The sequence below is a fragment of the Talaromyces atroroseus genome (assembly GCF_001907595.1).
Source record: "Talaromyces atroroseus strain IBT 11181 chromosome Unknown scaffold_10, whole genome shotgun sequence".
NCBI classification, from domain to species: Eukaryota; Fungi; Ascomycota; class Eurotiomycetes; order Eurotiales; family Trichocomaceae; genus Talaromyces; species Talaromyces atroroseus.
Genome location: NW_017971442.1, coordinates 313,209 through 328,159, shown reverse-complemented (window position 1 = coordinate 328,159; position 14,951 = coordinate 313,209). Strand labels below are relative to the sequence as shown.

General features: G+C 46.2%; 7 protein-coding genes across 7 annotated transcripts; 3 read left to right on the top strand and 4 right to left on the bottom strand.

The window, feature by feature from the left end:
• Positions 1–450: 450 nt before the first annotated feature.
• Positions 451–2,951, bottom strand: UA08_06914 (Quinate repressor protein; the record flags this gene model as incomplete). Its single annotated transcript, XM_020262158.1, has 3 exons — positions 451–687; positions 744–1,534; positions 1,646–2,951. The coding sequence occupies 3 exons, from the start codon at positions 2,949–2,951 to the stop codon at positions 451–453; spliced, it is 2,334 nt and encodes a 777-aa protein (XP_020117637.1).
• Positions 2,952–3,233: 282 nt separating this feature from the next.
• On the top strand, positions 3,234–5,328 carry UA08_06913 (hypothetical protein; the record flags this gene model as incomplete). The annotated part of the gene is made up of 4 exons (XM_020262147.1): positions 3,234–4,871; positions 4,930–4,970; positions 5,053–5,058; positions 5,226–5,328. 4 exons carry the CDS (start codon positions 3,234–3,236, stop codon positions 5,326–5,328), a joined length of 1,788 nt encoding a protein of 595 aa, XP_020117636.1.
• Positions 5,329–5,390: 62 nt separating this feature from the next.
• On the bottom strand, positions 5,391–6,407 carry UA08_06912 (3-dehydroshikimate dehydratase; the record flags this gene model as incomplete). Its single annotated transcript, XM_020262136.1, has 1 exon — positions 5,391–6,407. One exon carries the CDS (start codon positions 6,405–6,407, stop codon positions 5,391–5,393), a length of 1,017 nt encoding a protein of 338 aa, XP_020117643.1.
• Positions 6,408–7,303: 896 nt separating this feature from the next.
• UA08_06911 (hypothetical protein) lies at positions 7,304–8,353 on the top strand (the record flags this gene model as incomplete). The annotated part of the gene is made up of 1 exon (XM_020262125.1): positions 7,304–8,353. The coding sequence occupies one exon, from the start codon at positions 7,304–7,306 to the stop codon at positions 8,351–8,353; it is 1,050 nt and encodes a 349-aa protein (XP_020117642.1).
• Positions 8,354–8,689: 336 nt separating this feature from the next.
• Positions 8,690–9,554, bottom strand: UA08_06910 (hypothetical protein; the record flags this gene model as incomplete). The annotated part of the gene is made up of 2 exons (XM_020262114.1): positions 8,690–9,013; positions 9,120–9,554. The coding sequence occupies 2 exons, from the start codon at positions 9,552–9,554 to the stop codon at positions 8,690–8,692; spliced, it is 759 nt and encodes a 252-aa protein (XP_020117641.1).
• Positions 9,555–11,456: 1,902 nt separating this feature from the next.
• Positions 11,457–11,885, top strand: UA08_06909 (hypothetical protein; the record flags this gene model as incomplete). The annotated part of the gene is made up of 1 exon (XM_020262103.1): positions 11,457–11,885. One exon carries the CDS (start codon positions 11,457–11,459, stop codon positions 11,883–11,885), a length of 429 nt encoding a protein of 142 aa, XP_020117640.1.
• A 460-nt stretch (positions 11,886–12,345) lies between these two features.
• On the bottom strand, positions 12,346–14,174 carry UA08_06908 (hypothetical protein; the record flags this gene model as incomplete). Its single annotated transcript, XM_020262091.1, has 7 exons — positions 12,346–12,656; positions 12,727–12,794; positions 12,911–13,331; positions 13,369–13,429; positions 13,605–13,824; positions 13,913–14,010; positions 14,088–14,174. The coding sequence occupies 7 exons, from the start codon at positions 14,172–14,174 to the stop codon at positions 12,346–12,348; spliced, it is 1,266 nt and encodes a 421-aa protein (XP_020117835.1).
• Positions 14,175–14,951: the final 777 nt, after the last annotated feature.

The following is a 14,951-nucleotide window of genomic DNA, read 5'->3' as shown; positions in this document are numbered from 1 at the left end:
TTTTTTTCAGTTTCTTGTTTATTTTTGTGTCTCTTCTGAATGGCAGAACGTAAAAAGAGTTGCATAGCATATTTGTGACTGCTAATGATGATATGGCGTCACCCGCGCCCTCCGTGAAGTACGGGGAAACACTTTGCCGACCCAATCAGAAATCGGCGGATTGCCGAATACCCCGCTTGTCGAACGGAGTTCTCGCCGGCGTATCGCTTTGAACATGCCGGCGCCATCGAGTCCAGGCTAAGCGTTTTCTGACTTTTATTATTTTTTTTAAAAAAAAAAAAAGCCTGCCCAAACCATTTCAGTAGTGGAACTATGAGGAACTTTTCTTACAACAACCTTGGAAGGCGCTTTCCATTTCGAAATCGATTCATAGATCATGGGTTTCCAATGGATTCGAGGTGTGAGAGTAGGCTATATAGTCCCGAAGTCCGAAGAGTGAAAGAACATCTTTTAGTTCGATTTTAATCCCATAGAGTCATGACTAGCATGAGCATGTTGCGCGATGGAGTATTGCTCACGCACGGTGCGCCTCATGACATGGCTGGGGGCAGGTCTCTTCGTCAGGATTTCAAACTGAGCAATGCCTTGTTCAACAAGCACATCGAGGCCATCGGCGATAATCCAACCCTGCAATCGACGAGATTGCATATACTTAATAAGTCGAGTGACCAGGGGTTTGTATGCGAACTGACGATAATGTTAGACATGTATGCGTCTGCCATGAAAATAGATTATAAGCGAACCTCAACAAAGACGCCACCAGTAGGACTTCCTAGCCATTGTTCCGGGATCAGCAAATCTGGCGCATCCCTTCCACCAACTTTGTGGGCTGGTATGCATGAGACAATGATGGTCGGTTGCCACAAGTCTGTCGGCCACGGGGTGGTCAGCGTAGGTAGAACAGTCAATCGGAGCTGAGGATACACAGGCGCAAAGTAATCCACAAGCCTATGTGCATTCGCTTCGGTTCGGTTGAAGATACATATATTTTTGACGTCGGCTTGAACACAAGCATAAATAGCAGCACGAGCCATGCCACCAGCACCAATAATGAGAGCGCTAGTTTGTAGTCGGACTGCGTTCGCAGGCGATAAGTTCTTCTCGATACATGTACGAAGCCCGATATGATCTGTGTTGAAACCCTTGAGATACAACCGTGGCGGACCATCAGCTTTAGTTATTCTCTCAATAACGACAGTATTAACAGCGCCTATGATTTTTGCATCAACGCTTAGTTCATCCATCATTTGCACAATCTCAGTTTTGTAGGGATATACAATAGCAAGGCCTCCTTGGGTTTCACGTTCAAAGAACTCGCGGATTCGCGATAAATGGTCACTCTCCACGTAGTCACACGTATGCGGCATTCCACACGCATTACATGCAGCCCTGTGCATAGCGGGAGTTAAGCTGTATGAAACATTTTGGCCGAAGACCGTGAAATGCTTTTTAGATCGCCAAAACGACGAGTACAATGCTTGTTGCGCTTCCGCGAGGGTCACTCCTTCGCTCGCGGCCTGCGATGGGAGAACGACTGGGGACAATATAGGGTTTAAACAAACAGACGATCGTCCATATTGCCCTGTATTATAACAGCTAACTGGAAAAGTACATAACTTTCGCGCTTCTTGAATTAGGCGCACACATTCCAGATTATCGTCGGACGCTTGTGCTTCACCAGTTAACCGTACAGCACTGCAATCGAGTAGCTTGGCTTTTTCGAACGCGGCCGGCAGGTTTTTTGAGTGCCAATTTTCCGAAATTGCATGTTTCTGGTGATATTTACCAATGATACTAGAGTGACATTTTGCCAGTGATAGCTGCTTAGCTATGGCCGAATCCGTATCAAGTGACACCACAATAATGTCCGGCGCTTGCCTAAGAACCAGTTCGAACAAATTTATTTGCGCTGAATAGCCCAACGTCTTTGAAGTCTCCAGGTCAATGATGATAGGAACGTGGCAGTATTTTCTCAATACTGCAACTCTTTGGGACAGCCTAGAAAAAATGTCATGATGATAATCTTGAGTTATCTCAACCAAGATTGCAACTGCATCGGCTCCAGAATCCAGCTCTGTGTAATCGGAATTGGGATCTTCCAACCATGACATAGGGACCTGCAACGCATATGTGTAGGGATTTGTAAAAAGACTGGCAAGCCCATTCGCACCCTCAGAGAGCGGCAAAATGCGGTGAAGAAATCGAATGAATTCTCCCTCAGTGGCTTTCAGCTTTAGAGGTCCAAGCGCTTTTTCATTCTTTGACGATTGGGTAATATTGAAGAACTCGAAATTGGCAAATCTCCGATGCAACTTTTCGCTGAGCTGGTAGGTTCGGTAGAGTCGGTCCTTGTCGGGGCTCGTATGGTGGATGATATCACTGAGATCCCGTTGAACATGAATAATAGGATTGGTGCTTGATAGAGTTTTCAGCAAGCAGCGTTGGCGATTGCTTGCCATCGCGAAGAATCCGACAAGAACAAATCCTTTCTGTTTCGAATGTATAACTTCGATTGTCACTTCGTCTTCCACATTTCGGTAAGCTGCTGCTCCATGAGCTTCAATGTATTCCCTAGGTGCCAGCCCAGTCCTCCCGGTAAATGCGGTATCAAAGTCTATGAATTCCTTGCGCAAGGCTGCTGACGCTATCAGACCAAGCGTTTTCTTGCCCGTGCCGGGGAATCCCACCAGAATAATACTTTCATCCCCAGAGTACTGTCTGGGCAAGAGCGGCGACTCAAAGCGGTTTTCGGGATCTTCGAGCGTGGGAGATCTAGTGGTTGACGACAGGGAAACCAGATGCCTGGAATGGCGATCCAAATCTACTTGAAGAGAGGCATGCGATGGGTTGTTCTGTTGCGGCTCTGTCTGGTCAAACCGGCGCTTTCGTGGGTTGTGATGCGACAGGTCCATCTGGCGCTGAGCAGGGCGTCCTAGGGATGCTGTATCCATTGCTGCAGTCGCTGAAGTACACCATAGCTGCCAGGATAGTTGGATGCTGAATGAACATCAACAGAACGGACGGACTGCAGTAGCGACCGCTGCGCCCGGATGAATGTTGATCCGACAGAGCCTGGGGCATCGGAGGAACGGCCCCCGCAACCGCCCACGTGATCTACGTCTTCCCCGGTGCGGTCAAAAACTACAACAATTCAATCATGCATACTGGATCTGCTCACCGACCAAGTTGCCCAAGTTGCCCAATAACAAGGATCGCTATGACAATGACACGCAATGTCGGACCCGGACTCCTCTTCGAAGCGGCAGCGCATTAACCAGGCCTGCGACCAATGCCGAAAACGCAAGTCAAAATGCGATGGAGGTCAGCCGTCATGCTCAACCTGCGATAATCTCGGCAAAGGGTGCACCTATGGGACGCCCGTGAGAAAGCGTGGCCTGCCAACTGGTTATGTCAGAGGTATCGAGGCGTTGCTGGGCCTATTCCAGCAGTTCCTTCCGAATGGCGAATACACTCTCCGCAAAGTACTGCGGGACAACATTGCTGGCCGCGTAGTCGACAGCGAATTTTTAGACAACGCATCAGATATTTGGCGATCTTCCGATTTAGCGAAGGACTTCGAACAACTACTCAGTTCCGTGGACAGCAATATCGCAACCAGATTGACAACCGACGCAGCTCAGCTTCCGCAACTGCAAAATCCAAGGCCCACACATCCGCAGCCGGACAGTTTAAATCTATTCGATAGGCTGCAGCAATGTGCAGACTTGCCATCGCCTGAATATCCGGCAAATATACAAGAAATAATCGATAACTATTTCCAGACCACTCATTGCTGGTTCCCAATCCTTGAACGTCGGACAATTTTGAAAGCTCTGTACCATGACGAAACGGGCATTGATTCGGAGCAGCATGATGCAAAAAACTATGGCCTCTGTCTGTGGGCAATAGTCGCCTATACGTCGGCCACGGTAACTGGCGAGTCCAATTTGTATGGCTCGGCCCATTCAGATAGTATCCAGACTTACGTCAGATTTCGCTTGACTAAGAACGAGAACTGCTTTTCAATCGGCAGTGTGCAGGCACTTTGCATCTTAGCACTATTGAACATGGGTCAACGACAATTCAACACGTCTAGACTGTTGCTTTTGCAAGCATTCACTATGTTAATAGATGCTAATTCCGTCGATCGCCAAAATTCCGAAAGATATTACCACACACTACATGGATGCTTCTTTCTCGATCAGCTATTGTCCGCCTACCTATCCACAACTTCTTTCTTCCCAAACACTTGGTATTCAGTCATTGGTCACCTTGACGAGAATGCTCTAGAAGAATGGGAGCTTCCGCTACAACCGAAGGGTTACCAGTCTACTTTAATTGGCTATGACAGACAACCTCTTCGCACCATAAGTTCATTCAACTTGACCTGTGAACTTGTGAGCAAAATACCCCCTCAGGACGAGGATAAGCTTGATCGAGGTCAATTGCAAGGACTTATTGCACATCTGCAAATCTGGCACTCTAAGCTGAAAAAGCATCATCAATTACCGAGGCTGGGAATAGCAATACCGCCTGTTTTCATTCTTCATTTGACATACAGTTTTGTTCTATTGCTCGTGCTTGAACAGGCTATGAAGGCTGGGGTCCAGCACAGCGATCTGATTGAGAAAGAAGCCAGCACTACTCTAGATCTACTGGCCCAATCTCTCAACTCAGGTCATCCATTGTATCGCAATCCACTCTTGGTCATATATGCATCTCAGATGAAGTCTGCTATTGACTTGTCGCGCAACTTTGCCCCATCAGATATCAACACAAACCTTCGATCACGTTTCTCTCAATTTTTTGCGGATGTCCAAGAGGTATACAGTTCTAACCGCCCATTGGCATCTGGCCAAAACCCTGTTATGGTATCACGATCCAAAAATGGGGTAATGTCATCACAAACACTATCTACATCACCATTAGTCAGTACTGCTGGCACAACCGTACCCGATGATCGAATCTATGTGAGTAAAAACAATCACCAATCTCCACGGTTTATCCTGCATGATTTATGTTTCCTAATCACTAATAATGTTTCGCTCGCAGACTCCTGTAAGCGATATGCAGATAGCTACAGATCCGCAGATGGATAATACTGTGGCTGAGAGGGATGATCTCGATGTGATATTTGAGGATATCGCTGCCATGGTCTTGCCAAGAAGGCATGTATTTATGCATCTTTGGTTGTGTTAACGTATAATTGCTAACATAGTGAGTAGGTATGATGATGAAATCGCCGACTTCGCTCAAAACCTTGGCTTTCTCAGCAATGAACTCAACTTCGACTCCATGGCTTTTCACGGTCCTCCGGAGGCCCCTTGAGACAAGGTCACATCGATGATAGTATTATATTAGCACATAGAGATATATTCAGAAAGTTGGCATTATAGCCTCCCCGAAATTTGATGCGAGACACCATCATCAAAGTTTGCCTTTAGCTTTTCCCATGAGGCGATACCTCGCCTGGCATGGGAGGCTGGTACCGAGGGATGCGAATCGACCATTGTTCGTGAAAATAACTCCATAGAAACCCATCCTTTGTACCTGAGATCCTTCAAAATCACCTTCGCAATATCTATTACCGGAAGATAGCCGTTTCTGTCAACCTCATAGGCGAATAGTCTGGCGTTACGACTCCATGACATCCTGGCTGGCTGGCCCTCCACATGCCACGGATGACCCTCAATTAGGGGCGACTGCATACGCTCAGCATCCACTAGCTGAATGAAAAAGACTCTATTGATATCAACAGTTGTGCGCATACGATCAAGGGACGCTCTAAGATCTGCATCTGCATTTGCAGTTTTCCCGGTTGGACTGGTTGGGTCAGCCCACACGCGGCCGGCGATATTGAAGGTGTCGAGACAGCATCCAAAGTTTGGTCGGTCTACTTTCACGACAATGTCCCACGACTGTTCCCAAGTATCAACATATGTTCCCCAACAAAGACTCTCGAAGGCAAATCTGATGGGGGGTTTTTCTTGTAAGCCCAGGTCCGCAATCTCGGTCAAGTCGCGGACAAGGAGATCAAGATCGTCGGAGACCTTCTCCTTAGGCAGAAAATTTGATGGTATATGGATAAGATCCGTCTTCATGATTCTGACCAGTCGAAACCAAAATTTGACTTCTTGGATCCTTCGGCGGTGTTCTTCACGATCTAGGAGACCTCCGTAAAAGCCGAATGGTTGTAGGTTGATCACTGTGAGGCGATAAAGATCACATAGACTGCGTATTTCGGCGGCTGCGGCTAATAGATTTTCTTCATAAGTTCGCTTATCTCCATATGATCGCGCGAGATAGTCCAGGTCTTCGTAGAAAACCTCGATCCCTTGAAACCCTGCGTGGGCAGCCTGTCGTAGTTTCTCCGGCATCTCATGCACCCAGGCGCGTCCCAGGGACATGGTTGATATCCCCGGTGCACACTGCATCTTTTCCGTGTTGGGCTTTTCCTCTGCTCGATATCTAAAATCTATGGAGAAACCGTCTTGCCCGCGGTCGGTTGACAGAAGGACAATGTAATACAATCTTCCACACGCGCTAAATAACTAAGATGAGTCGACACACCAAAATAATTGACCAGGATCTAAAGACGACAATGTTTTACAAAGGCGGTTGATAAATAGGGGGCCGATGGCATCTAAGCAGCCCGGGAAAATCAATACCCTCGTCAATCGACCTCACGGGCCGGCCGCGGGTAGGCTGTGGGGCTGACATATGTAGACTTTCATACATATATTTTCTACAGTAGTCTTGAAGGCTGTGCAGATAAGACTACTACTACTACTACACAATCATGTGAAACTAGAGAATTACAAGGTCTGTGGAAATCCCCGAGCACGAGTTAGTACAGGCCCATCACGCAACGACCTGCTGGCTGAGGAACCGGAAACACTTTTAACGGTTAGTCTTCTGTACTGTATATCCACTATCATCTATGCACCAGGATTGCAATCCATACACTTGTTACGCATATAGCATACTATGTGTAAAAAATGTAGTTGGTTCACCAACAGATGGAAGACGGAACTTGTGCCCGGGACTTGGCACGGCGAAAGACTTAGCCGCTTCACGTGCCACGGATGATCCCGGTATACGCTGGGAAAGAAGACTCCTCCCGCATAGAAGATTCAGATGAAGGCTGGCGCATCTTAATATACCAAAACGGAACACTTTTCTCTGCATTGTTCAACCGTGCTTTTCTCTATTCGACAAGGTTCCTCCGCCAACAAAAAGACTCCGTTCCGCAATACATACGCAGTGGGTTGCAAGAAAGTATCGACGTGTTTATCCGCCCAAAATGCCTTCTGATCTGTCCATCGCGCTTCGCGACTCTTATGACCATGGTCTGCCTATGTTCTACGACTCGACGTCTCGAAACAAAGAATTTAAAATCCCTCTCTTAGGCTATCCGATACATCACTCGTTGTCTCCGGCAGTGCAAAACTATATGTACTCAACCAAAAATCTGCCATGGCAATACTATCTACTCGAGTCAAAGGATCCTAAGGATTTACTGGACGCTCTGGATTCACAGGATCCTTCCAAGACTTGCATCGGCGCGGGGGTGACCATGCCGCATAAAGTAACCTTCATGTCACACGTTGACGAGGTCACATCTTCTGGGAAAGTAATAGGAGCGATAAACACAATCTTCCTCCGTCGCGACAGAACCACCCGCGAAACGAAACGCATCGGCACCAACACCGATTCAATCGGTATTAGTAGATCTTTCACCAGTATTCCTTCATCCCTGGTGTCTCCAGAAGCGAAAAGTAGACCTGGTCTTGTGATTGGAGGTGGCGGTGCTTCTCGCAGTGCTATTTATGCTCTGCATTATCTCCTCGGCGTCTCAGAGATCTATTTAGTTAGTCGGCTGAAGTCTGAAACAGACGAGCTGATTTCGTGGTTCACTCGAGACTCCTCTTCTGGCCCAGAGTTCAGAGCAAAGTTGCGAGGTGTGCATTCTCTGGAAGAAGCAAAGGCACTGACTGCGCCATATTATGTTGTTGGTGCCATTCCTGATTTGACTCCGCAAACCGAGGGAGAAAAACTATCGTATGAGATCACAAGAGAGCTACTTGGGCGGAAGAATGAATCGGAAAAGGGCCTGCTACTAGAGATGTGTTATCACCCCAAAATTCGCACATCCCTCTATGACTATGCCGAGAACAATGGGTGGTATGTAATTCCAGGAACCGAGGCAATGATATGGCAGGCAATCGCCCAGCACATTCTTTGGACTGAGAGCGAGCTTATCAATGAAGAAGCGGTTGTTGAGGATCTCAAGAAGATCGTCTCTGAAGAACTTTTGAAACGGGCGCAGGAAGAGGGAAAAGTGAGCGTTTAATACAGAGTAATATCACGAGACACTATGTAAGAGAGCGAGAAAAATATCATGTCACTACTTATTTTGTAATCTCATCCGATGCATAATCAAGCGGCGCTATCTAAAGAATCAAAACGACAGGCATGCGTGCAATATGTCAGCTATAAGTATATAAGTAATCAAAATCCATGCAAGTGTCACTTAGTCCCCGCTTCAACTCGTACAGACTCGTATACATGGGAAATAGCGGTGTATTAGTGTCTACTGCCTAGTGCTGGTAATGTCACAGCAGGTGAGATGAGCATATGGGTCCCGGCAGCGTTTCAAATATTGTGAAGGCTATCTATATTTGTCCCATTACTCCTGGGTTTCGATTTTCTGCCTCTTAGTTCCTTCGCCCTTGTCATCCTCTTTACCTGACTTGCGCTTCGTAAATAATGTATCAAGTGTCTGCTGGCCCTTTTCCTGCTTCTGATCGACTTTGGCTTTCTCCGTGGGTAAAACTGGCGGTAGGCCCTGCACTCGTCGTTTTGCATCTTCTAGGAGATCGACCTCGCGGTCTCGCTGGCCTTTTACCGTAGGCACAGACCACGAAGTTGCTGATGCTGATTTATGTGCTAGTTTGTATTTTGACCCTACGAGGTGCGTCTTGTAGGTATTTTCGTCTAGTTTCTCAACATACTGTTCCCCTCGAAGGCGATGCACCCAAGACGTACATTATCAGTCGTTGTTTCCACATTCACATACATATGAATAGCTGGCAAAGGACAGTCCGTTTAGATCTTACCTGATGTCCCACGATCAACCAGTGGTATTGCGCTCCAACCGGGACGCCGCTCCCTTTTGGTGCCTTTCTCGCCCGTCGTTTTTTCGTACTATAGTCAATCTCCCATCGATCTGGCTCAACCTTCGTTTCCTTCCATAAGCCCTGATCATAGTTCCACGTGTGAGATCCCCCTATAGCCATACCTGAGTATACCTGACCTTGGAACGTTTTCAGGGCGTTATAGCCGCCGCCGCCGATAGCATAGAGCCGCTGGTCATCCTCGTTCTGCAGATTCTTTGCCTCCATTGGCCCGGCACTGTCTTCGTCTACCGCTTCGAAGATCTCCATGTCTTCCTCGCCCTGATCAACAACTAGTGTTGCCTCCGAGTCCAAGCAATTGGCAGCTTCTGCAGTTGGTTTTGCAGTGGAAGTTGACTCCGTTTTGACGACGGCCATTTCATCCGCTGGCGCTGCGGACTTGCTGGAGGATGCTATGGCAGCCTTTCTAGTTCTGGGTGGCATTTTTATAGTGCCTTCTTTATATTCGTTGTTGATGGTGAAGGATCTATGTGAAACCATCTGTCAGAACAGTTGTGTACTTAGACGTGACGTAATAGACCAAGAAACATTTCGGGTTTGGGTCCGGTCGGATCAACCCTAACACAGCTTCATTTCGGACCGAGGATCTTATGCTGCAAGCGTCTATAGATCTTTAGAGCCTCTCAGCATCGTGCCAGAGGCGTCATGAAACGCGGTTTACATATCCACAAAGGTCCTAGTTTCTAGTTTCTCACTTTAGCCTGCCAGGAAGGTTTCAAGCTTTATCTGGACACGTCATATGTACACCTACATGGGTACGTACCTAAGTATATGGCAATGAGCACCAGGTACTTACGGGATCAGGTAATGCGCAACTACAGATTATCCGAATCATCTAACTAGAAGCTAGATTGCTATCTTTCAGTAATAACAAATGAAAACTTTGCTTTGTCAGTTATACATTGGCCTTTGTGGGACTTTTAGCAACCTAATGCCCTCTATAATAAATTACGGCTTGGTTATTAATAAATTGGATGCAGGGAGGTTGGTTCTTTATGAAGCGAGTCAAAGCGAAGGCAAAGGATGTTGTTGGCCGAATCGTTCAGCAGATCTCATCGTCCTTTTCTTTCTGAAACACAGGCTTAATATTGTTCCTACTAATAACAATAGCTTAGGTATGAAAGGGTTGGTAATCATCGAATGTTCAAAAATCCTTTTCTTTGTCAAACTCCGAGTTGTTCACTTCTCTCCTTTAAACGGAGAGTCACGTTTGAAATAAATAACAACGTTCTTCTACCTAGGTATACGCAGAGTAGCTAGGTTTCTCTGAAATCTTAGCCATGAATTCTCTATCTCTTCATGCAGGAACTCAATGTCGTGTTTGCCTGAGGCTGGGCAATAGAATGTGAAATATGGTGATAAATAAGCCACTGGTCTCTCCATCGGGATAAGATCAAGATGTCTTATTGGGTCAGGTGGTCCATAATGATCACCGTGATATCTACTCACGAGGATGACATAGTTCGCCTTCACGTTCCATTGGTTCTATCCCCAATTATCATGATGCCTTGAACATTATTTGTTATATTTTCTATATTATCGTTGCCAACGTGACCCAATCAGTCATTCCAATGTTGGCACGACTCCCATGAGTGATACGGGGCCTTCGACATCTTCACTCTTAGTCTACGAGTGACGAACGCACGGGGTTTCATAGGATTGTGTACCATAGGGTACTACCCATACACATTAAAAGTAACCGCGGTACTTCTCTTCTTTGGATCCAACACAAAGAATTGGTTATTGATAGTATCGATTTTCGACTGTGCGCATCTCTATTTGACCCTTGATCTTTCGAAGAGATTTGACACTACAACATGGCAATATGGCGAAGTGGTTAACGATGCCTATAATAAACTTTGCTGGAATTATCTGCTGCGAAGAGTTTAAGTATTAATGATATGTTCTTGGTCCTACTCTTGTATACAAGGTAGGCTATAGTTAGGTTTTTAAATTTAGTAGTTTTATATATATCCAATCATATACCTAGGTAGTGCAACAAGAGGCAGTGCGTTTCATCCCTGCCGCACTATGCCGCATGTTGAAGTATAATTCCACGGTTATATCCCTATATAGGTATCCGACGTTCACGTTTTTTGCTCCTGAAGATTCTAAAACCTTGAGATATTGGAATCCGCAACCGCAACATTGAAACTTCGACCCTGACAGCTGAACAACTTGCCGTTTCATTTGTGCACCGCGAAGATGAAATCTAAGATACAGCATTCTTACTTTATCACCGCCATCATCATCACAACTATGCTGAGCTCTGTCCAAGGGAGTTGGTGCCTTGCTACGGGGCCAGGAACTTGCAACCTCAACATTGAGGGTACCCCAGTTATCAATGAAAAAACCTACAGGTATTCCGAGGTATGGACAGGAATCAACATCTTCGACCATGCATGCAACCTCATCGGCTATCTCGAGAAACCAGTGAAAAACGTAGCCATTTACTCCGAGCTGCCTTGGACAGTAGTCATAACGGAAATCCAAAACAACGACCGGAACTTCGCATTCTGTTACGCCGGAACTTGCTACGATAACGGCTTTACCTATAACTCATTTGATGAAGATGGGTCAGGCACTATCGAGTGCTTGCGCGCGTTTGATTGTGATAATGAATTAAGGACAGCCAAACAAGAACGGTCTTCCGGGTACCATACATGGAACGAAAGTGCCCTGGGATGATCGCATTGAATATATCTCGCTGTTACCTTGGTAATTTGTTTAACGGGATAACCATGCATGTAGTCACAATAACAACGGGCAAAAAAAGTTCATCTTGTTCAATCCAAAATACATCTATTCATAGACAAACGTGTATCGCCATCAGTGCAAACGAAAATAGCCCATCGCTACATGTGAGTTGCCACAGAATCAATTTACTTGGTAAAACAGAGCCCGAAATGAATATTTCATTCACAACATGAAACAACAATAATACATTAATGAATGACAAATTAGAATCTTGATATTTAATAATCTTGTTTGAACTGTAGCAAGGAAATGAAGTAATGAGGGACACAGTTCGAACTTGGTTGGTTTGAACTATGGGGGAATACATAATAACGCACTGGAACACACTTTTCTGTTTGCCAGCCAACACTCGTATCCAGCTAGATACAAACATTGCCTGGCCTCGGACTTTTCAAGCCTTATCTTCATCTTGTTCAAAGTGGTTCATCTCCACTGGGCTTGGTGTACGGCTGTGGTCGGCCGGACCGGCAGTCCATGTAGCGATTGTCTTGTTAATAGGGTCGGCTTCAGGATCGGCTTTGGGTGAAAGTTGCTGATCATTTCTTCCGCTTCTACGTGATCCTCCTGAAGTCGAATTGAAGTTGCTACCGAAGTACTTGGGAAGGACCGCACCGAGAACGATACGAAGGGCTGGCATGCAGGCGCAGAGAATAGCTATGTCGCATTCCAAGACAGACCAGTAGATTGCTGGGGCATTGTCATCTATTGTTGTGTCAGTGCATCGTCCAATATACAGATTATCTTTACCAGATGGGATGTGTGGTTATCATACAAGTTGTATTAGTGGACTTGGAGAATCGGACAAGAGATTCGAGTCGGAGAATGCTGACAAGAGTAATTCTGTTATGGTTCATAGTTAGCCCCGTGCTATTTTCCTCGTTGTCTTGGTCCCCTTTCCGATTACTCTGACCATGAGAAGCAGAAAGGCAGAAGAAGGGGGATGGTGTATAACTTACAAAAATCCTATCGAAAACATGGCCAAGATCTGCAGCTTCTTGAGCCAGTTGAGTTTTAACCGCAACAAGAAGGGAATGGGAAGCGAAATAATGGTCAAATCAATGATGATTTCAATGGCCGCGCGGATCCACGAAAACAGGTTGATGTTGATGCACTTTCCAGCATGTTCGCCTGTCCATCCATTCCAGAAGAAGGATATCGATGTGCATTGGAAAATCATTGTGAACGTGTTGGAGATACCGAAACAGATTGCGAACACACAGAGGCCAATGGCTGACCGGCGGAATGTTGTTGAATCGAAAACTCGAAGGTAGAAGAATAAGATGGAAAGCTGAGTGAACATTTCCGAGACCATGTAAAATACTTCGGCAAAGTAAAGTTCCTGTGTAGGCAGTTGGGACAAGGTGGTAAGCAAAGACGCTGGAGAAGCTAGAGAACAATAGGAGGGCTTTTTTACCTTTAGTGTTTGCGTCAAATCTCCGAATGGAATTGTCCAAATATCCTTGCCCATTCCTGACCTGGCCACTAACAAATTTCAACTTAGTATGTGATGGATATAAAATCAAGCTGATTTGGAAGGCAAGAGTGCTTTCAAACGTACTCGGGAAAAGTAGAAAATTCAATGGACAGGCGAAGAGCTACTCGCAGCACAATCAGTACCGTTCATCCATGGATAGCAATAAAAAACCATACCAGAGCAGCAACGATGAACTTGTCATCCCATGCAAAGAACTTGTTGACGTACAATCGCGCATAAACACGAAGTAGGACAAATATGATTGCAAGACTTCCAAACGTGGCTGGAATACCAATCATGACAGGTTCAATATCATGAGTCGGCAGTCCACAGGCCGAATACGTGGCATTGGTGGTTGCTATGGGCGTTAAGAACGTCAGCTTCAGATGGTTATAACTTGAAGAATTGCAAAGCAGAGATTTCAGGGATTTGAGCCATCATACTGAGAACCTCCTTTGGTGTGCAGGAACCATTGCCGACGCACAGCTGTACCGCATCTTGGAATCCAGTGTCTGCACATAGACAGCTTATGTCTTGCGAGGAACAGCGGGAGACTGGAAAAGAGCTTTCAAAACAATTGACCTGTGATCGGGTGCATGTATATTAGATGACCACGCTATTACAAGAGCACACGTGAGAAAGCGCGAGTCAAGTCGTACCGCGCAACTCGGCAACTGATCAAGCAAACTGGCACCACATAACGTTGCCAGAACCAGAGGGACCAGCACGGATAAGGCAGCCTTCATGTTGATGTGTAGACCTTCAGGCCTTGTGCTTGGTTCTGAGCAGGTATTTCAGACTGTCAGGCTGGTTTGCTGTTCTATTGCAGCAATAAAAAAGTCAAATTTCTAGGGACTTCACAGAGATGATTTATACCCATATATGCTTGCCTAGATTAGGTAGCCTATTGTTTTCACTTCACGTCCCCTCATCTCCCGTTAACAAAGAGGAAATATATCAACCACCAACAGGGAGAAGCATAAAAAGCTGCAAGGAGGCATTGTTTTGTTTTTTTGCTTTCCTTTCTTCTTTCTCTCTCTTTTTTAGGCGTCCGAGTCGCGGGCGTCACTGATGATGTATCTGAAAAAGCCATCTGAGACCTAAATTGGGATTGACTAGTCAAGCTGTCAACCTTCCGGCGGCCGACAGGCCTATGAGCTCCGGCAGCCGGCTGGGGCTATCGAGAGGCCATGACTCGTTTTCTCTATGGTGTGTGCTTTAGCTTGCTTTATCCCATGAAAGACTTGCATTAGATGCAAGGCACTACTACATCCCGCTTGTCGATGAGGACTGTATCCGGCGCAAGGGGGTCTCGCCCCTCCGCCACGCATCTCATATGCAGCCCCATTGATAACCACGCCATCCGGGTCTGTTCTCCCCTTTAGCTGATCATTGTATTGAACTAACGGTTTAGTCTATGTGTCATTGCTCGACGGATCGCCAAATTACTCTCCGAAAGCGGGTCGAGCTCAACGACATTGGCCGGGGAATTTCACAGCGCAGCCTTCTCTTTCAGCTCGGAG